Below are 22,703 nucleotides of genomic sequence, written 5' to 3'. Positions count from 1 at the left end.
CTACTGTATCGACGGCTGCGAGTGACCGTGGTGTTGATACCAAAATTGCTAAAAAATTACACTCAGGACACAGCACCACAGAGACTATTCCTCTGCTGGCGGCGGCGCTGGCGCCGACACCGCCGACAGGAAAAGCTCTTCCCAGCTTCTCACTAGCTCTGCGCCCACGGCTCAGTGATGGTGTTGGAGCCGCGTTTTTCAGGACCCTGAAGGTTCCTGTAATTAATCTCCCTGTTTCCTTTCAGTTTGCAAACAATCCGCTTCAGCCCATGTGTTCAGCTCTTTGTGTGCTCGGAGAGGAGGAAGGCTCCAGCGGTTTGCAAACCGGGCAAACATCCCTGCCCATGTGCACGGAGAGCGAGCAACCCCGTACCTGCGCGCCAACCGCCTCCAAGAATTGGAAATGGCGTCACATTTGGGGTAGGATCAGCATTTTCCGTGGTGCCCAAACCTGTTCCTGCTGGATGCATTGAGAGTCATCAGCAAATTGATTTGTTAGCTGACAGCAGGAGGCTTTGTTTGCACAGTGCTGGCCGGCCTGCGCTGCTGGATGGCGAGAACGCGGCACCGAAAAGGCAACACCTGCATTCCCAGAAGCTGCTGCGCACGGCGCCGGCCGAGCGCCCGTTTCGGCTGCGCCGCTCAGCTCTTGGCGTACCCACCGAGCTAAAAGTGGGCTTGAGGGTCTCGTGGACGCGGAGGCGGAGGCAGAGGAGAGCTGGGCTGAGGTCCCGCGTCGGGGGACAGCGCAGGGCAGGAGCCGCTCTGCGCTGGGGCAAGTTGTGAGGGGTGGGGACAGATCCCTCCCCGAAATACTGCCCGAAGGAGGCCTGCCGTGAGTGGGCGGCTTTGTAACCCGCCATGGTGGGGCGATGCCCTTCACTGCCAGGGTCTCAAGACACGAAAAGGTGATGGTGGTCGCTCCCCGTACACTCCCTCGGGAGCTGGTGCCTCACACTGACCCTCTCCCAAAGCTCTGCAGCGGCGCAGCCGATGAAAGGAGGGTGCAGCCCGAAAGGCCCAGCAGCTGGCTTCACCAAGGCTGCTGTAGCCCAGCGACGCCAAAAGCGAGTCCCCTGTCTAATGTTTGTGAACGGAGCCCAGTTTCCAAAGTACTCCAGTTTCACCTCTCCTTACTCCTCCCCAAAATACGAGCCTCCGCTAACCACACTTTCCACCGCAACGTATGTTCCTGTCAGCAGAAGATGCAAAAGCGTGGGTGCTGATGGCCACCCTGCCGGTTCCCTACAAACCTGGGGAATTCTTCTGACCCCAACAGATTTTATCTGGCTCCTACCGGAACAGGCATGAAGTTACTTGACTACTGGGAAATGGATACCGACGTGAAGCGGTTGTTTCGTGGCCTGTCGGCGCCACAGGCTTCGCGCACAGACCTCAGCTGGGGCCCTGCTGCGAAGATGCGGACGGAGCTTCTGGGTGCTCTGAAGGACGCACCGGGCATCGGTCTGGAAACAGCGGCCGGCAGCCCGGGAGGACCGCCACGGGCGCCGGCAAACCCCCCCGGGGAGCTGCCGCTTGGTCGGAGCGGCGTGAGCAGCCGGGCCGGCCCCGGACAGCGGTGACACACCGGGCTGCGACAGCCGTACCTGGGGCTTTCCAAGGCCAGGGAAGCTGCGGAAAGCAAAACCACACTTCTTGCCAAGCATGTTTCACTGCCTGTATCTCTGAGGCCGCTGAGGCCATGTTCTCTTTTTCGGTGTATCAGTTTACAGCTAAAACCACAGCTTCGCCTACACCTGAAGCCAGTCCCGGCGCAATGAAGGTGGTTTCTTAGGAATCAAGGCAGCAGGAGCGTACTAGCTTTGGTGCTTTTTAGGCTGACCGAACAAAAAAACCCAACCTTTCTCTAGAAAGATTTTCTTTCTCTAGAAGCTTTGCCACATCAAAAAATACTCAGACGTGTCCTGGGAAGCTTCCTTGCGGGAAGCTCCGGAACGTCACCTGCCTTTAACAGCCGCGTCTCAGTCAGGAGCCTTTAGGTGCGCGAACATGGCTGGAAACCTCTTCCAGCGAGCAAAAGCCTCCAAGGTGTTATCATCCCCGCAACGGCACGTGCCAAAACACCTGAGCCGAGACCTCGCAGCCCAGAGTCGGCCCTCAGCGGCCAGCAGGTGACACGGTATCTGCATTTGGGGTTGCCAAGCAGACCTGCGTGCCACGAGCGCGGCTCTGTGGCTTCTCCTGCTGGCAAAGGGAGAGAAGGTACGGCTGCGCCGCGACACCTGCGAGAGGGGTGTCGCTGGCCCAGCATGCATCTCCCCCACTTACAACAATTTTTGCTAAAAAAAATTAAGGAACTACTTTTTGACCAAACCCACGCAATTCCCCCGTACGGACACAAGCCTGGCAGCCCCCGCACACATCAGGGCTGGTGACACCGACCCGCTGCTACGGAAGACGCTCCCAGGACCGGGCACGTCCTGCGCAGAGCCCCGCCGCGGGCCACGGGACGCAGCCGCCTTTGCCCTCGCGGGGTGAACCGTGCTGCTTGGCACCGTGCTGCTTCGCACCGTGTTCTCCCCCTGCCCCATCGCTGCCCTGCGAGTTTTGTCACGCGCTGGTGTCCTCCCCTCTTCCAGCGGGGAATCCTAGCACGCCCGGTTTGCCAAAAAGCTGTGGTTATTGAGGATGCTGCAGAAATCCCACCACGGGGCAGAGCGGGAGCGGGCAGGAGCAGGCTGTAGCCTTGAAACCAGGCGTGCAAAAGCTCGGCCTTCCTCGCAGCCAGCCTCACAGTTCACAGCGAGAGCGGGACGCAGCTCCTCCACGTCCCCTTAACCCCGCATCCCAGAGTGCCGAGCACAAGGGAAAGCCAGCCAAGCAAACAGCGCATCCACTCCCAGGCAAGGATTTCCCCAAGTTTTCCACTTCTCCGTCGAAGGTGCCCCCCCCCCCTCATGTTTTCCCTGCAGCACTTTCAGGGGAAGGTCCCTGGAAGCTCTTCCCAACGGCCAGAAGCGGAGCGCGGGGACAGCGCAGGGAAGGGCCAGGGCTCGGGCAGCCGGTGCCCGCGGTGCACCCCTGCGCACGGGAGGGCAACCTCCCCCGGCACGCCTCACCCCTTCCCCCCCCGCCCTCTTCAATTCCTGTTTAATTAATCTGGCGAAAAGGTGCGGAGCAGGCTGGTGCCTACCAGGGCACCCTGCCAGCTCGAGTCCGGAGCCCGGCCCCAGCCCCAGCTCCCCCCCAGGGCCAGCCCGGCAGGGAGAAGCAGGAGGCAGCAGGGGCACGCTTGAATTTGAAAATATTTTATTTGAATAGTAAATAATTATACAGTTGAAACAGTTCTATCGAAGCACTCTATAAATAGCTAACAGTTAAGAAAATAATGTGTGTAGAAAAAGAGATTGCATCTAGAAGTAAGAGCTGTCAGTTGCACAGGATAAAATGGTTAAGATCGTGTGTTATTCTAGGTATAAAAGTTAAAACCTTTTTAGCAGATCCCTTTAGAAAAAAAGATCTTCTAAAACGCACAGTGAAATGGCAGGCGGGGAGACCAAAAAAAAGAAAAAGCGCATTAGAGTATCTGCAATCAAATAATATCGATCTTCATAATTAATATAAATAAATAACGAATAAATAACATAATTACTCAAACCAACATATACAGATAGTCAACTCATGAGCTACCGTAGTGAGGGCAAAACGAACAAAAACAGAAAGTTGGCATGTCACAGTTAAGGCAGTTTCTACAGCATTTTCTGGAGACCATCAACAGCAGAGTCAAGGCATTTGTGGCTATACTAAAGGAAATTCTCATTATTTCTCTGCAAGCGGTTTGAGCTGTTCACATTTATAAAAACCCCAAACGAACGAACCAAAAAAAAAAAACCTGAAACAAAAAAAAAAGGGGGGGGGGGGGGGGGGAAAGGAGGAAAAAAAAAAAAAAAAAAAAAAAAGAAGAGAGGCGGGAAAGGTAAAGGTAAAGCCAGATTGCAGCAGTTCACAAGCCGTATTAAAGCTAATGGTGGGGCGAGTCCCAAGCGCAGCCCGCGGGGCGGACGGGGCGGCCCCGGTCCCGGCCCCGGTCCCTGGTCCCCACTGCCCGGTGCCCGGTGCCGGCGGCGGTGCCGGCGGGCAGGGCGGCTCAGCAGGCGGGGCGCAGCGGCACCTGCAGCAGGATGACCTGCCTGTTCTCGGACGGGTGGCACTTGTTGATGTGCCGGGTGAGGCCGGGCGAGCTGTAGAAGGTGGCCGGGCAGTACTTGCAGGGGAAGACCTGGGCGGCGTGCAGCAGGCGCAGGTGCCGCTCCTGGCTGCTCTTGCTGGGGAAGGTCTCCCCGCAGACGGGGCAGAGGCGGCACTCGGCGGCCGGCGGCGCGGGCGGCTCCTCGGCGGCGGGCTCGGCGGCCGGGGCCGGGGCCGGGTGGCCCAGCAGGTGCTTGCGCAGGTAGGCCTGCCGGCGGAACCGCTTGGCGCAGCGGGGGCACTCGAAGAGCCCCTCCTCGGAGCCCGCCTCCGAGGCGCCGCCGGGGCTCGGCGTGTCCCGCTCGCTGCCGCTGCCGCTGCCGCTGCCGGCCGCCTCCTTCGGCGGCTCCTCGGGGCCGGCCTTGGCGGGCGGGCGCGGCTTGTGCCAGCGGCGGTGCGAGGCCAGGTTGGCGGGGCAGCTGAAGACCTTGTCGCACTCGGGGCAGCGGTACTCCACGCGCACGATGCGGGAGCAGCGGTGCTGCGCCAGCGCGAAGGGGTCCCCGTACTCCTCCTTGCAGAGCTGGCAGATGAACTCGCCCAGCGGCCGGGCGCAGCCGCCCCGCGCCTTGGCCGGCGCCTCCACCGGGCCCTCCTTGATGCGCAGCCCCAGCACGGGCGACGTGGTCACCTCGTCCTCGAAGGTCAGCTTGCGGATCGCCTTCGCCTTCTTGCCCGACGGCGCCTTCTGCCGCCCGGGCTCCGCCGGTCGCTTGGCGGGCGGCGGGCGGCCGGCGGCGGGCGGCGCGGCCGGGGCGGGCGGCGCGGGGGCCCCGCCGGCGGCAGCGGCGGCGGGGGCGGCGGCGCGGCCGGCGGGCGGCTCGGCGTGGCCGGCGGCGGCCCAGAGCTTGAGCTCGGCCGGGGCGAAGAGGAGCGGGTCCATGGTGGCGGGCACGGCCGGCGCGGGGAAGGACTCGGCCGAGACGGGCGAGCCCAGGCTGAAGCCGCGCTCCAAGTACTTGTCCCTGCTGACGGGCCGCGTCGGGCTGCGCAGCGCCTGCACGCCGGCATCGGGCGTCCCGAACGGCACCGGCGGCGGCGAGTCCCGCGGCGGCAGAGGCGGCGGCGGGGCGGCGGGGAGCGGCGGGCCGGCGTCGCGGCAGCAGCGCGCCCGGTAGGAGACGGGGGTGGGCCGCCGGCTGCGCTTCACCAGGAAGCCCCGGGGCATCTTCGCGCCGCCCTCCGCGCCGGCGGCGGCCGGGGCGCAGCGCTGCTCGCTCTGCCCGCGGCGCGGCCGCCGCCGCCTTTAAGCGGGCCGGGGCCATTGTTCGGGCCGGCGGCGGCGCGCGGGCCAATCAGCGGCGGGCGGAGCGGCTGCACCTGAGCCCCCGCCCGCGCGGCCCCGGCACACGCCCGGCCCCGCCCCCCGGCACGCGCGGCCTTTGTGTGCCGCCCCCGCCCCCCCCGGGCAAAGCGCAGCGCAACGGCGCGAAGCCGCCCCGCCGCCGGGGGGGGGGGGGGGGGGGGGGCTGCCGGCATCAGGTGCCGGGCGAGGGGGGGGGGTCTCGCCCGCAGCGGGAGGACGCGGAGCGAACGGGCCGTGCCCGCGGGGCTGAGGGGCGGGGGGCAGCGGCAGAGCCCCCCCGGTAACCTGTTAGCGGGGCCGGGGCCGCCCGGCCGCGCTCCCCGCAGTGCCCGGGCCGGGGCAGCCCCGAGCGGGGCCGGGGGCGGCGGGGCCGGGGCGGCGCTCGGGCGGCCGTCGGGACGCGGAGCGGGGCGGCGCGGCCCGTGTCCGGGGGAGGCCCCCGCGCCCCCTCCCCCCCTCCCGCCGCGGCGGGGCCGGTGCCGGCAGGTGCACCCGCGGCCCCTTAACCCTTTGTCCGCCGCCGCGGCCCACGCGGGGAAGCTGCGCGGGAGCTCCGCGCGTGGCAGGTGGCGGCACGGCGGGGACACACACCTTCCCCCCCCCCCCCCCGGTCCCGCGCGCCTTTGTGGGGGGCGGCGGGGCACGCGGGCGGCACGCGAGCAGCCCCCCCCCCCCCCCCCCCCCCCCCCGCCGGCCGCCTTTGTGCGCCTCATTAGCATAAAGCTGCGCGAGCCTCCCGGCGGGCGGCACAAAGGGGCGCGCGGAGCGGGGGGGGGGGCGCCGCTCTCCCGCGCACCCCGGCAGCGGGACGGGCCCGGGGGGGTGGGGTGGTTTAGGGCCGCCCTCCCCGCGCAGCCCCCCCTCCGCCCCCCCCCTTGCCCGCCCGGTGGGACAGGCGGGGCGGGGCGGGGCGGCCCGCTGGGCATTAGCATACAGCTGCGGGCCCGCCGGGCACGCGCCGCCGCCCCCCGCCGGGCTGCACCCCGGGAGCCGCGTCCCCAAACCCCCCCGGGGGGCTGCACCCCGGGAACCGTGTCCCCAAACCCCGGCCGGGGCTGCACCCCGGGAACCGCGTTCCCAAACCCCGGCCGGGGCTGCACCCCGGGAACCGTGTCCCCAAACCCCCATCGGGGCTGCACCCCGGGAACCGTGTCCCCAAACCCCCATCGGGGCTGCACCCCGGGAACCGTGTCCCCAAACCCCCATCGGGGCTGCACCCCGGGAACCGCGTTCCCAAACCCCGGCCGGGACTGCACCCCGGGAACCGTGTCCCCAAACCCCCATCAGGGCTGCACCCCGGGAACCGCGTTCCCAAACCCCGGCCGGGGCTGCACCCCGGGAACCGTGTCCCCAGACCCCCAGCTGCACCCCGAGAGCCCTGTCCCCAGCGGGGCTGCACCCCAAGATCTATGTCCCCGCCCCAGTGCTGCACCCCGGGAGCCGTGTCCCCAGCGGGGCTGCACCCCAAGAGCCGTGTCCCCGCCCCGGTGCTGCACCCCGAGCCCCCTCCCCGTTCCCCCCGGTGCGGCTTCAGGAAGGCCGGGGCGCGCTGCCCGCCGCTGCCGTCTCACCTGCGGTGGGCGGGGGTCGGGCGCCGGCCGGGGCGTACATGGGCAGGTGGGCTCGGTGGCGGCTCAGGTAGCGGCGGACGGGCTCCCGCAGCGGCGGCGGGCAGGGGCTCCGCTCCTCGGGGTCCCGCGGGGGCGGCTGGCCGGCGGCGGGCAGCCCAGGCACCTGCAAGGCAGAGCCGTCAGGCAGCCGTCCGGGAGCGGGGACGCGCACCGGGGAGCTGCAGCGTGGCGGCGGGGGCGAGGGGCTCGCGGCGGCGGCACCAGGTGCGGAGCGAGGCCGGGGGGCTGCGGGGCTGCAGCCCCTGGAGAAGACATGGCTGCTGTGGGGCTGCAGCCCCCCAGGAGGGCACGGGGGCTGTGGGCTGCAGCCCCCCGGGAGGGCACAGCAGCTGCAGGGCTGCAGCCCCCCAGGAGGGCACGGGGGCTGTGGGCTGCAGCCCCCCGGGAGGGTACAGCAGCTGCAGGGCTGCAGCCCCCCGGGAGGGCACGGGAGCTGCGGGGCTGCAGCCCCCCGGGAGGGCACGGGAGCTGCGGGGCTGCAGCCCCCCGGGAGGGCACGGGAGCTGCGGGGCTGCAGCCCCCCGGGAGGGCATGGCCAGCGGTCCCGCCGGTTCCCTGCTTCATCGGCACTTCCAGCCGGGAAGCGCGGTGCCGGTGCCGGGCGATGCTGGGGTGTTTATCCCTCCAAAACGACCAGCACTCGTCAGGGGGAACGGCCACAGGTGCAACGTTTGCGTGGAACTGAACCAACGTCTGCAAAAAACCCGCGGACGTGTCGGATGCAGCGTGGCCCGACGCCTTTCCAGCGCTCGCCGGAGGAAATTCCCCCCCGTGCCTACTGTACTAGCCGCTTTTAACCCACTCCTCCGCGCGACCCCAGCTGCAATTTGAAAATTGGACCATTCTTTCTTATCGAGGACAAGTGCCTTTCCCAGCAAATCTCGCGCTGCACATGTGTGCCCTCAGTTTGCTGTAATACTTCAACAGCTGATGTAGGTGCAAAAACCCAGCCCCGCCATCTGCATGTTTGCATAGCTGGAGCTCTGCATGTTGAAATAAACACATGTTAGCGATTCCGCGAAAGGGTAAACATTCCCCACGCCGCCGCTCGGCTTTCGGCGACAGGCGGGAGCATCCCGTGTGCAAGAGTCGGGCGCGCATCGAGTGCGGCGCCGGGGGTGACGATTTCAGTACACGGGCTGAAAATGTGCTCCCTGTCCCAGCTGTAACTGGCCTCTCTGCGCAGGTATTGTGTACCGCTAGTGAACATTTCCGTAAATATTATCCCTAACGCATGAGGCTGATTTCCAGTTTCTGTGGAAACTGTAAGCAGAAATGTCTGACTTCTGTGTATTTACACTCACAGTTCCTAAACCTCTCTTTCAAAGGTGTATTTGCCCCTCATTTTTACCGTTTCATTACTAGCCTATCTGCACGCCGAAGTGAGCTGGAACAGGAGCAACAGGAAGCAAAGAGAGTAGGTCTCCTGCTCTGGACAGAAGTACAGCCAGCACCCGGGCATTTAAGATCGATTCCCTGAGTGCACGGTACCTACCATGCATTTGGCAGCGTGCCTAGAAGGAACACCCAAGGGAAACGTATAAATGTGACATTTAGTAAATATAGTTAAAATCACCGTGAAGAAAATCCAAAAAGTAAAAGACAAATTTGCGTTCAGATGCAGACACCGTCACCTGTGCTCATGTAAGCAATTCTGACTCACAGAGGTGCTGTCAGTCCGTTCAGCGAGACTGTTTTTGTGTGTCAGGACTACTGCAACAGGAAAAGGGTAAGGCAGGCGAGTCTTTAATTTGTAGGATACCAATTCCCCTTTCTCTAAAGTTGTTCATGCTTACAGCGTGCGAAATGTGGTCGAACGATAGCAAGAAAAACACTTCTCATCAGGCCTCCCATTCTGCACAGAATTTCATTTTGTGTTCTTTTATAGGCGTCTTCCACAAGAATCTAAACCAAAGCGGCACTGAGGCACTTTCTGTATCCTGACAATAGGAGGAAAATTGCGTCCAGCCCTTCGGGGAGGAGGCGGGGGCCGAGCGCGCGTGGCTACAGCTGTGGCGTACGGCAGCACGCCGGTTCGGGCCGTGGAAACGGGTGGGCTACAGCCTACGCAACGTCCCTTCCTTTTGTCACCCTGCCTCCATTTACAGTGGATTCTGTTTGTTTTCGGCACAGTTAAACACGCCGTGAGCGAACGCTTAAAAAATACTGCCGTCACACGGAGTTCCATTGCGTTAAACAAAAGCAAAAGCAGCGTGAGGAGAGAGGGAGAACAGGTCCCAAGTAGTGGGCTGCAAGTATCAAGATCCAGACTGCAAATTATGTTTGAGATCAGCCAGAAATTCAGCAGGGGGCGAGGGAGGCAGTTCTTGGGGTTGTTGAAAATCTGCAGTTAGCAGTTCTTTTCGTGGGCTTTGGATTTTGAGCAGGCAGAGTTACAGGCTGCTGAGACTTTACGCCTCCGCCTAGGCTACTAAGGCCAAAGCTGTAAACGGCGTTAGCAAACATTTTCATTTCATCCTTATTCAGGAAATCCACTTATCACTGAAAAAGCCAGTTGCTTTTGCTGTTTCGGCTACAAAAGCCATTCCCTGTGGGTAGATGTTGAAAAATCTACTTCTCCTACGCTCAGCTGAGACAGGTTTAGGACGGCCTGTAGTATATCCGTATTAGGAAACATTAAGGGAAAAAAAGGGGGATAGATAACTGAACAAATAAGCCTCCAGATTCTGCTGGGTAGTTGTACCAAACTGCACGTATAACGCAAAAATGCCGTCAAGGAAAACAAAGCAACTTAAAGTTTTACTAGCAAATTTGCCTGATATGCCTGAAATATGAACTGAAAACATGCCTAAATAACAAAACCGAACAATATGCTGCGCTTGGTGAGCCCCCCGTGAGATGTAGGACCTGCTCAGTTTTCCCAGAGGAATTAGCTAAACAGAAATGTAAAGCTTTAGGAGAAAGATGGGAGAAGAAACCGAAGTGAACAACACTAACAAATTACCTAAATAATAAAATGCGCTTGCCAGTCATTTTTCTTACCTGTTCCGAGATCAGGATTTGGCGCAGTTCCTTCTTGAGATCAATAAACCGATCGTGATAGATGGCCATGGACCAAGGTTCCCTGAAGTAGCTGGTTAAAAAAGAAGAAATTTAGTTATCTTGTGAACCTCTCATTAACCACTAATAAAGTATTTACCTGCTTTTTTGCCTTTATAAATTACAGTTCTGGACCCATCATGATCGTTTGTTCATAAAATGCCTCCCGTAACAGCATGGTCAATCAATTCTTTTAATGGATGTTCCTGATGTACAGCCAGCTTCAGTAATTACATTTAAAGTGGCTTAATTCAGAGCTGTGGCAAGACCCAGTGAAGAATCCTGATTTTATCAGAATTTAAAAGCCTGAAGACCTGTAAAGAACGGTGTCTCCATTATCTGTCCTCATTTGAGAAAAGCAGATTGCAGGATTAACTGAACTGCTGCATAAACAAATTAAATTTGTGTAGACAATGACACAAATGTTGTTCATCATTAAGGTTTCTGGATTAATAAAGGCCAGAAAAACAGGCCACCACAGTGTTGCAATATGTTCTTTGCACTAGTGCGCTGAAGCTAAATTGAACCTATTCTAGGAGGAAGCTCTTGTAACTTTTTATTTCAGTGACAGCATTCATGACAGCATTCTTCGGTGAAAAAGGAGCAGAAGGATGGAGAGGACATGACTCGAGGTAGAACCTCAAGGCTGTAAATATAACTGGAGGCAACTAGATTACAAAGCTGTGATTTATTTCTCTTTCCTCGACAATGAAAAATAATTTTTACAGCTTCAGTGAGACGCTCTGCGTGTAATTCTTGTTAATGCTAACCGGAGCCAGGAGGTGCCCCACGTTCATCCCAGTAATGACTGAACAGATGCCAGCAGGGTCACCCAGGAAGTTTTAAGACGAGTGCATTTGCGTGGCTGCGACCAGCGTTCTCGTCTTGGGAACGGCAGCAGCACGCTCGGCACTGCTGTCAGGGGCACGCGTACGCTATCGCTTGATTCGGTTGCGCGGTCTTTAAATGAACATCTGGATAAAGCAGCTTAAAAGGCGCTACACAAGTTTAGTAATTCTGACCTACCTGTCTACAGAAAACTAACGTGCACTTTCCTTTTTGCAGAAGATTTTTTTTTGTCCTTAATATCAAATGGCAGGATTTCCCCCCTCCCACTCTTTGAACAAAACTTCAGCTCTCACTAAAGCCCTGCACAATCAATAACGCTTCGTGCACCTGGCAGAACTTTGCCGGGTTTTTTACACGCTCATCCCATCCTAAGCTCTCTTCCCACACTTCCCACCGTGCCCCTTCATCTGCGTTTCTGTCTGTATCGCAGCCTGGCTGGGGCTGCCTCTCCTAGATGTGCAGAGTGTCCAGCACAGCGGGGCTCTCTCTGATAGATGTCTTCACAGTATAAATGTTTATTGACACTACTACAAGTACTGCGTTCTTGCTATGGCGAGCGCTGCCCAGCCTAGGAGTCTCTGGTAGCACGCTACCCCAACTGACACCTATTCATTCGGATACGCAATGTTAGAAAAGATCAGCTCAGCTGTAAGTATCTTTATTTATATATCCATATATATACGCATACCTATATAGGTATATATATACACCTATAACGTGTGCAGAGAGCTAGAGAAGAACAGGATATTCCCCCAATATTTAAAAACCCATCAATTTCAGAAGAAAAACCCCACCCAACACAATCCTTTAACTCAAGCTTGATGTCAGATCGCAAAGCAAGGAAAAGGGGGGGTGTTATACAAGAATACATTAAGCTAATTAAAGACTCTCTATTTTTCCTGATATGCCCTGCTAAAAGCCATGTTCCACTGGCAGAGCATTTTGTTTTCAAGCTGGCATCTTAATTTTAATTCTAACCCTGATAAGGCGACTTCATCTCTTGACTGAGGCACATCTTCCAACTCCTTACCTTGGTTAAGTTGCTCCCCTACCTCACTGAGATGTTGCATTAAATGACGTTCATAAAATATTTCAGGGATGCTACATATTACTGCAACTGTTACCAGCTCGGTCCATAACCGCATTTTTAACTGTTCCTGTCACTATTCACAGGTTTGGAGCTCAAAACCTGAAATGCGTCACCCAGTTTGCAATATTGAATGCAAATAAAATAACTCTTTTTTGGGGAATGGAGAACGTCTTGTCTGTATTTTCCAGATAGGCTGCCAAGAGGAGCTACCAGTAAACATCATTTCTCCCAGCTTCCCTTTGCTTCCCTTCACCTGAGGAAATGGAACCACCAAAGGGAATTTAAAGATACGCTTCACAGAAACAATTCACGTACTTTGCTGGCTCTGCATTTTTATCTGTTTATCTTTTCGGTTAGAATCACCTTTCTAAAGGGGCACATGGTGTTTTTGAGAAAGCAGATCTACATATGGCTGCTAAAGGGAAGTTTAATAATGAAAAAAAACAAACAAACAAACCCAAACCATTTGAAGCCAAACCAACAAGTTGACTTTCTGAGGCTCATTCTGAATTTTATTACCACTTCAGCAGCAGTCCCTCAGGGCAAGCTGTAGAAGGCTGGAAAGTATAATGCTCTTCAGTGTACAAGATGAAGCTGGCATGCTACCAACAGAGGCTCAAAGGCTCCTCAACTATCATGAGAACGGCATCTGCCACATGTGTTTGCACCATTTAGTCTTTCATAACCTGCCAGAGTGATCAGGCTAAATATGTACAAGATGACAATGTTTGCCAGGAGCATAACGGGTTTTCAAACTTGGTCACTTCCTAACGGGGATCCCCTGCTGGCAGACTTTTATATTGACAGAAGCTATCATGGGAAGGCATTTGTAACGAGAGGGGATGAAACGGTCTCCTTTTGAAGACAATAAGCGACATCCTTTTTGTTGCTAGGAAGCTGGTCTCGCCTTTCATTGACAAACAATATTTAAAGTCTGTTCTGCCTCATTTGTGATGTGTAGCCTACATTAGATGAAAGGGGAGAAGGAGGAAAATATTTAGTGGCGTCCTGTAAAAAAGACACGGAATCCTTCCCTTTTCAAGAGATACAGCGTTAAATAAAATGGACAGAGTTGGCTCACTTTAGCAAGCAAAAATGGAGTACGCAGGCACATGGCTTTCTGTCTGAGAGCTCTCTGTATTTAGTCTCCACTTCATTTGCAACTACGCACCACTTTCGGAGGACAAGGCTTCCGCCCCTGTGAAAGCTCATTCTGAAGCTGCCGCACGTCTGCCGTGTGTCCTGGCACTCTAAAGCGGAGGCAGCGAGGACCCGACGCTGACCGCTGGCAGCGTCTCTGCCGCCTAGGTCAGGTCTAACGGCATGAGTTGTGTCACTGACAGCAAGGTGTTACAGCCAGAAAATCTTAAAGATGGAATGAAAAACCTTCACGATAACACACTCTGTTTGTACAAGAAGAAAACAGAAAGCAAGATATAAACTTAAAAAAAAAAATCAGTAATTGAAATTTTTATAAATAGTTTTAAATCCTATGACAAGAAAGTAATGGCAGAAAGGTGCAGACCAGCTCTGTAGAGTGAGCTTTTCTACTCCGGCAGACCTAATCTTTTATCATGCGCAAGCTTGGCATAACTGCAATACTCATACAGATCACTTCTATCACACCACTGCAATGTTTTCCAAACTTCTGCAAGCTGGGCTGCCCTTCATGAAAATGAAGCAAATCAAGGCCCGAATAATTTCTACTTACATTATTAAAGATGGGCTTCTGAGCACCATTGTTGATTTTGTCTTTATGCATTTCATATTGGGTGCTTTTCTTGGAAAATCTCAGCTGAAATCCTCTCAAAAAAAAAAAACCAAAAAAAACCCCAAAAAACCCAAACCAAACCACTGGTGCAAAGAGAAACTGAAAGCAATGATATGAATGTATCCAACATGGCAAAAAACCAGAAACCTATTTTTAAAAAAAGCTTTGATTTTTTCATTCCTCTTAATGTGAAAGTAAATCTCATTATTACAGCCTGAAAAATAGTGGTTTTCATTTTAATATGAGGATGGTAATATGTTTTTAATTACTTCCATTGCTTTTCTTGCTGCTTCCATGAGCCTGATGACAGCAGACGTAACCGGTGCCACCGCAGACAGGCCCGTGGGCACACCTTATGCACTGGGAATGCAGAGCTGACGGCTCATTAAACTGCGTGGAATAATCCCTCCCTGCAGGTGAGCTTACCAAATTGCCAGAGCGCGCGTGCACGCCGACACCGCCGTGCTCTGGCGCAGGATGCAGTTAAGGGAATCGAAACGGCGGCCCTCAGCAGCAGGCGCTCGCTGCTGCCTCGCCTGCGCTCCCGGTGACTTCTCTCTGCTGTGAGACCGGGACAAGGCTGGGGGTTTTCAAACGCTCGAAGGGCAGGTGGGCACCCATTCCTCGTGACGATGCCTTTGAAAAATCCCTCTGCAGACTACTGGCATGTTGGTAACTACAGATTTGGAGGACGCTGTGTCAGTCGGTGTTCTTTTGCTACTCAAAGGTTTTATGGGAACAATAACAAAACCAAATCCAACTCCTTACATCCTTGCTATCCCCGCTCTTTCACCAACACACATAAACTCGGAGGAAACAACTAAGTTCAGAAACTCAGACAATCTATGAAGGGGTTTCAATCCATTTGCAACTTTGTTAAATGTCTCTAAATAATCATTAATACAGATCTCTTGCAGTCTACAGTTCACTCGTGACGTGCCTTCCCATTAAACTCAGCGGGACTCCGGTCAGAGTTGTACCTTCCATCACCCAGCACTGTAAGCATATGCAGAGCAGCACACAATTTTTTAGTACACAATATAAGGCAGAGTCATTGATAAACTTAATCTCCTGTTAATCCGTAAGTAGTGTAGAGTCTCCTCTCCTCTCTGTAGCATCCCACACCTAGTACAACATGGTACATTTTCAAGCTGGATGTCCATTTTTCTGGGTTTAAATTTCTTTTTTTTAAGATGAAATGTAATGCTTGAAATGCAAAAATCTCCAGGCTGTATCAGCTACATCTGAAAGATCCTATCAGTTCTCAAATACTCAGACCTCAGAATACTCAAAGTCATTCCTTAGCACGTTTGGATTCTTTAAACTTGCATGACTTTGGCAGTTTATGGAAGCTGAGTTTCTCATTCTCATTTTGGCACGTGATGGAAAAAGCTGCCCAGATGCTGGTGTGCTTTTGCTGCAGTATACCTCATTCCTCCTTGTTTTTGCCACTACCTAGTCAGTAAGAAGAAAGCTGCTATTACAAACACCATGAACCAAGCCAGAAGGACAAACACAGATGAAACTGAAGCAGCTGGTCAGCTGACACGGGCTCAAGTGTAACACAATTATGCCAGGAGTGCCTACGAAGAGCAGGGATTCCACTTCCCAGGAGCAGGGAAAGTACTGCGGTGGGTTGGGATGCAATGCAATTTTAATTTCCAGGTCATTCTCACATTCCTTCCCAAACACAGTTTGCAGATTAGCAAACGTCTTTTCTCCAACACAAGTGCACGTGTCCCGTCTTGCCAGGAAAAGAGAAGATGCATTGTTTTGGGGACAATACATGGATGTTTTTAAGACTCTTAATTACAAAGATACTGTGATACCAGTAAAGGACATAGACTATTTCCAGATATACCTTGCATAGCTGGACCAGGAATCATAAAGTGTAAATTTAAAGACAATATAAATAAAACCACTGAGCATTTCCTGCTAAATACCATTTGACCAATAATTTTGAAAGACAGCTTGTTTATGTAGGTGAAAAGCAAGACTCATTTGCGTAAAATCTCATAAAGCACCACCTGAAAGCACCATTCTTAATCACAAAGAACATAAAATGTTCCCTGGTTTGCAGTTTCTTAAAACTCACTTACAACTGCTGAACAATCAAGCAAATGTCGAACCAACAGCATGGTTGTAGCAAGAAAGCTATTTAACTCCTTGCTCTATAGTTTTACTCACTGAACACTTGTTTGTCCGTGCATCTTGGTCACTCCTGTTAAATTCATTAATCTAGGACTCTCTGTTACTGCCCTGACCCAATAATTAGTGAAATCGATAGTCTTACGGACAATGAATCTGTGATTTACTTCATCAGGCAGATTTACAAAGTAACGCTAATGTTCACTAATTTATAGGCTGACATTTCTGTTGTACTTTTTGATAAGTAAATCGTAGAAAGGAAGCCTGTGCTTTTTTACCCCTTTTAACAGAACTATGACCAAGCCCGCAATGTCTTTTCTTTGGAAGACAACTGTTTTAAAACCTGTGGTTTACAAACCCCTTTTTTCTGTAGCTGCAATAGCAAAACATAGTGCAGTGCAACTGATCTTGCAGTTCTTGCTCGAGCAAAATGGTCACTGAACGCAGACCTCGTAGAGGACAATACTGATCCCACCGGGCCCAGTCCAAAACCTCACTGGGGCTACTGCAGGGACCTGCTGACTTGGGGGCATGTGGGCCATGGTCTGCACTTGCCAGCGTCTTCACTTTGCGGATGGGTTATCCATCGTTTCCGTTTTCTACGTTTTTAATATCCTGGAAATGTTACATTAAGTGCCATTACCTGGGGCACCATCAGAAAGCAGACCTTGGCAATACTCGTGTCACGCTGAGATGCTGCAGTCCTTTCCTATCCTAAGTGTCCTCAAGAGATACTCTCCGTTATTTCAGCACTGGAATTTGGCAAAGTTTAGATACTTTACTAGACAGTAGCAGTTATTGTGTAGCTGATTCTCACCGAACTGCTCTTTAAACTTTCTAAACTCTGTGCTCTTCAGAATTGATCTAAAAACATTGCTGTCTGCTCTTTTTATGAGGAAATTATGGCCGACCCTGAAATAAGGTTTATTGCATTTTTTCACAGAGTACTATTGAACATGTTGTGTATTATGAAAAACAATTAAAAGGAAATTAAATCTGATGCACAAAATCAACAAATATGCTGTGTGCAGTGGTATGATTTCTTTTCTGCAATTACTTGTTTATGAATTCAGAGTTCAATCACTCATAATGGTTTGCATAATTATTAATATGAATCAGCAAGGTTTGACTGCAAATTAATGTGGTAAGATTCAGTTGACTAGCCTTTACTTACTAATTTGGACGTGGGGTTTCTTAGTAACGTAGCTCTTCATTAGCAAGTTAGCTGCTCCTTAAAACCGACATTCATATCCAGAAATCTAAAGCCACCTAAAGGGGTCTACCATTTATATTGATTTGCTGTGCAAGTACAGCTTTACCAGTGCACCTTGGGGTTAGCATTTAATTCTGGTAGCAAAAAAGCTGTTAGTGCTTTGATATCCCTTCACGTATTCCTCTTTCCTTATCCTGTCTCTCTCCTCATAAAAAGCACACAATTTTTCCTCTAATTAGGCTGTAAAGTGTACTGAGTAGCATTAGTCCCTCTCAGCCATGCTCACTACCTGCCACATTTCCTTTCTGTTTTTTTTCATCCCTGCAGAAAATAAGTCTCACCGTCTGCGTGATGAACAAAAGCCTAAGGTGGAATCCCTTAAATGCAATCACGGTGTGCTAATGGTATGGGATCCGGCAAATTCCAGACACCAGTGCATTCTAGTATTTCTCTTAATGAACAATCACTCTTCATTTTTGAAAGTCTGGTTTAAAAACAGCTTTTCTATGTAGCATGCATTTCATGTTTAAATAATCCACAATTATCCAGGCTATAAGTAATGAATTTATATCGTTACCTCGTCCTTTTAAAAATAATACTGAAAACGTCAAGTGTTGTTCTTTTTCCTAATTTATTTGTTATATTGTGAGATTTATTAGAGTTGCGTCAATAACAGTCCAGTGCAGTGTTTCTGCTTAAACTCTCATTAAATGACACTGCTTAATAAATCACTTTTAGCCTACTGTAAACAGTCCTAGGATGTGCGAATTGAACTTCAGTAGAAAACATCTAAATGGTTACATTAAAATAAGTATATATTGTTCATACCGCTCAAAATATTTTTGAGCATATAGCTTGTATAGCTAATACGAAAAAATGTAATGTGAGTGCAAATGACCGGGTTTGAAGAGAACAGCTAAGGAAACATCCAGTGATGTTATTCACTTTTATAGTTTCTGGGTGGAATTTTCCAAAGTATCTTAGTGGAAGGGAGTTTGACTCCCTTCATGCATTTCTGTTGCACGTTGGGCAGCCTTGTGCCCTGTTGCATATCAGTACCTGTTGCTGTTGAAGCTGTGCCACTTTGTGTAGAGTATCCCTAATTTTTTTCAGGGTGCTTAGCCTCTTGGACAGCACCACCCACCGCGGCCAGGCTGCATGCAGGAACAGGAGCACTAGCCTGTACTCGTGTTGCCTCGCTAACAGCGGCGAATACAGATCTTCCAACAGACATCTGGGGTGGATCACCACAGATCTATGCATGGGTAAGGTTGCTCGCTGCCTTCACATGTGAGCACTGAATCCTACCTGCTGTTCTGGCACTGGGAAAAAAAATTCCTTTGTCACAACATTTCAGCAAAATCCCCTGTACTTTTTGTCCCATGCGCAGGTATCTCCAGAGTCATAAGCCACCCTCCCAACTCCTACTTGCCAAAGAGCCTCTGGTTAATGTCTGCCAGTGGGGGCTTCTCTCTACAGACCTGGCCCCTCATATCACCAGTCCCCAAACTGACCTTTGCAGATGGGTGCACGTACAAACCCTCTGGAGACCCCCAAAGCTTGCAGTGGAGATGGGGCACTCCGAGTGCATCTGCATCTTGCTGCAAATAGCTTTGCTACCGTGCGATGAACGGTGGCAAGTGCACCCTCCTCACGGTGCTACTTGAGACCACTATGCAGGGTAGACAAATTGTCAGTGAGTTAGACAAGTCCTCAAAATGCTAGAAACCAAGCATTTTGGAACCAAGCATTTGGAAACCAAGCAAACAAACAAACAAAAAAACCAAAGTCTTTTTGAGCTCAGCTTGGATGAGTGTGCCTGTAAGGTTTCTCCACTAATTGTCCTTTAAAATACACGCTGCCTTTTTGGACCCCTTCACAGGACTGACCCTGTAACATTCCTCAGCTCTTAGCTGGAAAGCCTGCGTATGTATACAGCAAAACCTGAACGTCCAGCCTGCGTGCACCGAGAAGGCTCCACGATGCAAACTGAAGCGTAGTAAGTACAGATGACTAAAAGCACACTTCTGGTAAGAACTAAATATAAACACAACATAAATAGAGCACTTAGTACTCTGGGTTATGTGTTTTATTCAAAACACTGATTGCTACACCATGTGTTAGCCTATCAGCATACTTTACAAACTGTTAAATACCAGAAGTGCTTAACATACAGCATCTTACGAACATCAGCATTACACAGAGAGTTAACTTGGTGAATAGGTACAAGAAGAAACTTGAGAAAGGGATGGCTGAGCAACACAGCATTTCAGAGGGTGCCTTTTAGAAACTGACTGGCATAATGATGTTGCCTCTGACAGGACACTTCACTGCTGTCAGCCCAAACCTGCGCCTTTTCTCCAGTGACGCTGCCTTTGCTGCGCTCGCCGTCATGCAGCAGTGGCACTCCTTTGCCTCGTCACCAGTATTACTGCCACACTAATGTGATGCAACCAGCACCTTCTGTAGGTCATGACTGAAAACAAGTTCACTAATGGCGGTATTACAAAATCCCAAGTAAAAAACCACTCACAGCTCATTTGTTAAATAAGCTACTTAAGTATTTTAGAAACTAGTGGGTCAGATTTTTTATGCATTATGTTAGTAGATTTGGTTTTCATTAATGCCAAATGAAGCCTACATGAAGCACTTCTATCTCATATTAAAGGCATGATGCCAGTGAGCATCCATTTGGTTGCCAAGTATCAGAAGACCCTTCTAATTATCACTTTTGTACTTGAGATGCAGCAGAGGGAGATTCCACCGCTCTGTGGACACGTTCCATAACTTGGCAACTGCCTTACAGTTGCCTTCATCTCAGGAGAATACAAAAGGGTGCAACTAGCTGGTTACATTCCTCCTCTGTGAAGCAGTATGGAGCACTGATGACCAGTAACAAATCTATAAGCTGAAAAATGAAAGAAAAAAAAATATTTCTGAGCTCCCTCCCCACCCCTCTCTTTTATCTGCTGCTACGGCAATGGAAAGAATTTGCAGGCTTTCAAGCGAGCACCGGAGACCTCTGAGGGAAGGGAAGAAGTGTGGTACAGGGGACACTTCATATGAAGCCTACTGGAATTTGCATTCTTTTTCCTGCAAGAGAAGGCTTCCCTGTTGGAAAGAGCCTCGCTCTTGGGTGCTCAAATTCCAGTTCAGCCTTTTTGAGATGCAACCTTATGGGAAATGACTACAAATTGCAGAAACTCCTTCCTGAAGTGGATTCCAAATCTAGGGAGTAATGCTGTTAACTTTCCAGGTGACATAAAAGGTTTGTATACAAAATCCTCGGCTTTAGGATACCGTGTCTTTGGTTCCTAGGGTTTTGCCTGCCCTGACATCGGGCAATTGCACAGTAAGACCTCTCTGCTCAGGACGGTAACGGCTGAAGGCCCAGATGGAGTGACTACACCTACCGTGGTGGCACGAGGCAGGCAGAAGGGTGACCGTCGCTGACGGCAATGCTGCTTTTTTCTTGTAGCACAACAACGAGCGAGGATGAGACTTTTCTTGGTCAGTAAATATTGCCTGTCCACAGGCCCTGACAATTTGCCCAGTAGACCTTGGCATCCTATAAAACAGTCAGAGGGATGAAGTGCATCCCACTGTGGTGCAGTCAGAAGAGACAGCTGTCTGACTGGATGTGGTACTCTTCTGGCTTAACAGCCTATTTCCTCAGCTGTTGTTTGCACAGGTAGAAACCGAAACATTGGCTCTTAAATTCGTGTTTAGCTAAGTAATGAACTGAGCCCACTCAGACGCTACTCTAAATTAAGCTGGAATACCTAACAGCTATGATAATCGGGCTCAAATATGGCTGCAGAAGCGTAACTATAGGCAATTATTTTTGAAAAAGACTAATATCTGTTGTTATCACATGAATATCTGCATCACTGGGATCACAGCTAAGGCAGCTAGGCATTCTGAGGAGCGTTTACTTTGACTGTGCAGTTGCAGAGTTGCACCAAGACCTCCTTCAAAAATGTCCGTAGTACCTGTCTGCTAAAGAAGAGGAATGGAAAAGAAACTTTAAAACTCTTTAGTTCCGTCAGATGCAGTGTTGGCTGGTTTAACTATGAGAGCTAAAAGCATTGTTTCGCTGAAAAAAGATTTAATGCAAAAGCATTTGAGGCTTTCCGTGAGCTGTGAAAATACTGTAATATGGAGGAGGAGTACCTAACTCACTAAAAGCTGACACTCAAGTGCGCTGGTGCATTTTGTAGCCAAGTGACTGTGGCAACACAGTCAGATGATTTTATGCTGGCTTTTTCGGTTACGGCTTGCTAGGTTGATAAATTCATGAACTTAAAGGCTTCCAGGGCGGCAGTCTGAATACACATAATCAGCAGTAGTGTGACTGTTGGTCTGGCAAATCTAGGGGCTGAGGGGCTTCCTTCCTGGGCACGGGGCTGGGACAGCAGCCACTGGCAGACCCCTCTGACCTGCAGCAGGGGTGGGCGATGCACGCCCACCGCCCTGCTCAGCTTCCTCCGCAAAGGACAGTCACTGCAGGGGGAAGGGAGGAGGCGAGAGGCGCGATTTCAATCTTTCATTTGGTTGTGGGTCAAGTCCTGCAGCTTTTAATCATGTTGAACTCATACTGAAATCAATGGAGCTTTTCTCTCAGCAAAGGGAACTGTTATTTATCTCATTATTACCATTAGCCGCAGTTTCATGCGCGCAACCGGAAGGGGTTACTTCTTCAAGTTAGCTGAATCTTGAGGGCCTGTTGTTAATGCTAATTTGAAAATGGCACTGGCACATTATGGTCAGGAAATCCGGTATCATGGGGTTAACTTTCAGCCCTTATACCGAACGCAAATCAGTGAGGAAATTCATTGCTAGGTGCAGTCTCTAATTATTTAAAAGATAATTTGCATGCTACACAGAAATAAATTAGCTCCCAGGTGACAGCTGTTCCACTGTGTCCATTCCTGGAACTAGATGCCATGCTGGGAAATCTAAATGCAGACCGAAAGATTAAAACAGTGTACTTTCTTGCCTTATAGGAAGGCCCTCCCCAAAACAGAGGCATAAAGAAGGGAGGAGGGGAATGAATGTTTCAAACCAGCAAGTTTAGAAGCCTAACTAACAGACCACAACATTTTCACAGTCTCCATTTTCTTTTCGCTAAGGGCAATTCACATCTTGCTAGAAGATACTGCAAGTGGATGTAAGTGTAATGTGTACTAGTTTAAAAGGGTTTTTTTCAAAGAGAGAAATTCAGTCCTAACATCAGGTTTGCATTCACGTGGTCATGTGAGATCATTATAGACCATGTGAACACCACCCAAAACAGTTCTGCTGCTTTTTATCACACACAGAGAAATCAGCGAATGCATTTTCACATTCCTTGCCAAAAGACCACCAAACACCACTCTTTATCTACGTAAAAGCCTCGAGACAATCTTCATCTCGCAAGAGATGCC

The 22,703-nt window shown here is 51.8% G+C and overlaps 2 protein-coding genes across 2 annotated transcripts in view; both read right to left on the bottom strand.

The window, feature by feature from the left end:
• Positions 1 to 4,108: 4,108 nt before the first annotated feature.
• Positions 4,109 to 5,377, bottom strand: INSM1 (INSM transcriptional repressor 1). Its single transcript, XM_075707896.1, has one exon. It carries the CDS (start codon positions 5,375 to 5,377, stop codon positions 4,109 to 4,111), a length of 1,269 nt encoding a protein of 422 aa, XP_075564011.1.
• A 1,668-nt stretch (positions 5,378 to 7,045) lies between these two features.
• CFAP61 (cilia and flagella associated protein 61) overlaps positions 7,046 to 22,703 on the bottom strand; it is a 111,456-nt gene continuing 95,798 nt past the window's right edge. The window contains exons 24-25 of the mRNA XM_075706732.1: positions 10,150 to 10,240; positions 7,046 to 7,249 (exon numbers count right to left, since the gene is read on the bottom strand). Coding sequence (XP_075562847.1) covers positions 7,046 to 7,249; positions 10,150 to 10,240 — 295 coding nt within the window. The remainder of the gene's footprint in view (positions 7,250 to 10,149; positions 10,241 to 22,703) is intronic.

The sequence above is a fragment of the Pelecanus crispus genome, chromosome 3 (assembly GCF_030463565.1).
Source record: "Pelecanus crispus isolate bPelCri1 chromosome 3, bPelCri1.pri, whole genome shotgun sequence".
Lineage (NCBI taxonomy): Eukaryota > Metazoa > Chordata > Aves > Pelecaniformes > Pelecanidae > Pelecanus > Pelecanus crispus.
This window is presented reverse-complemented; position numbering and strand designations above follow the sequence as displayed.

Coding starts and splice junctions, on each gene's coding strand:
- INSM1 (XM_075707896.1), bottom strand. CDS start 5,377: ATGCCCCGGGGCTTCCTGGTGAAGCGCAGCCGGCGGCCCACCCCCGTC.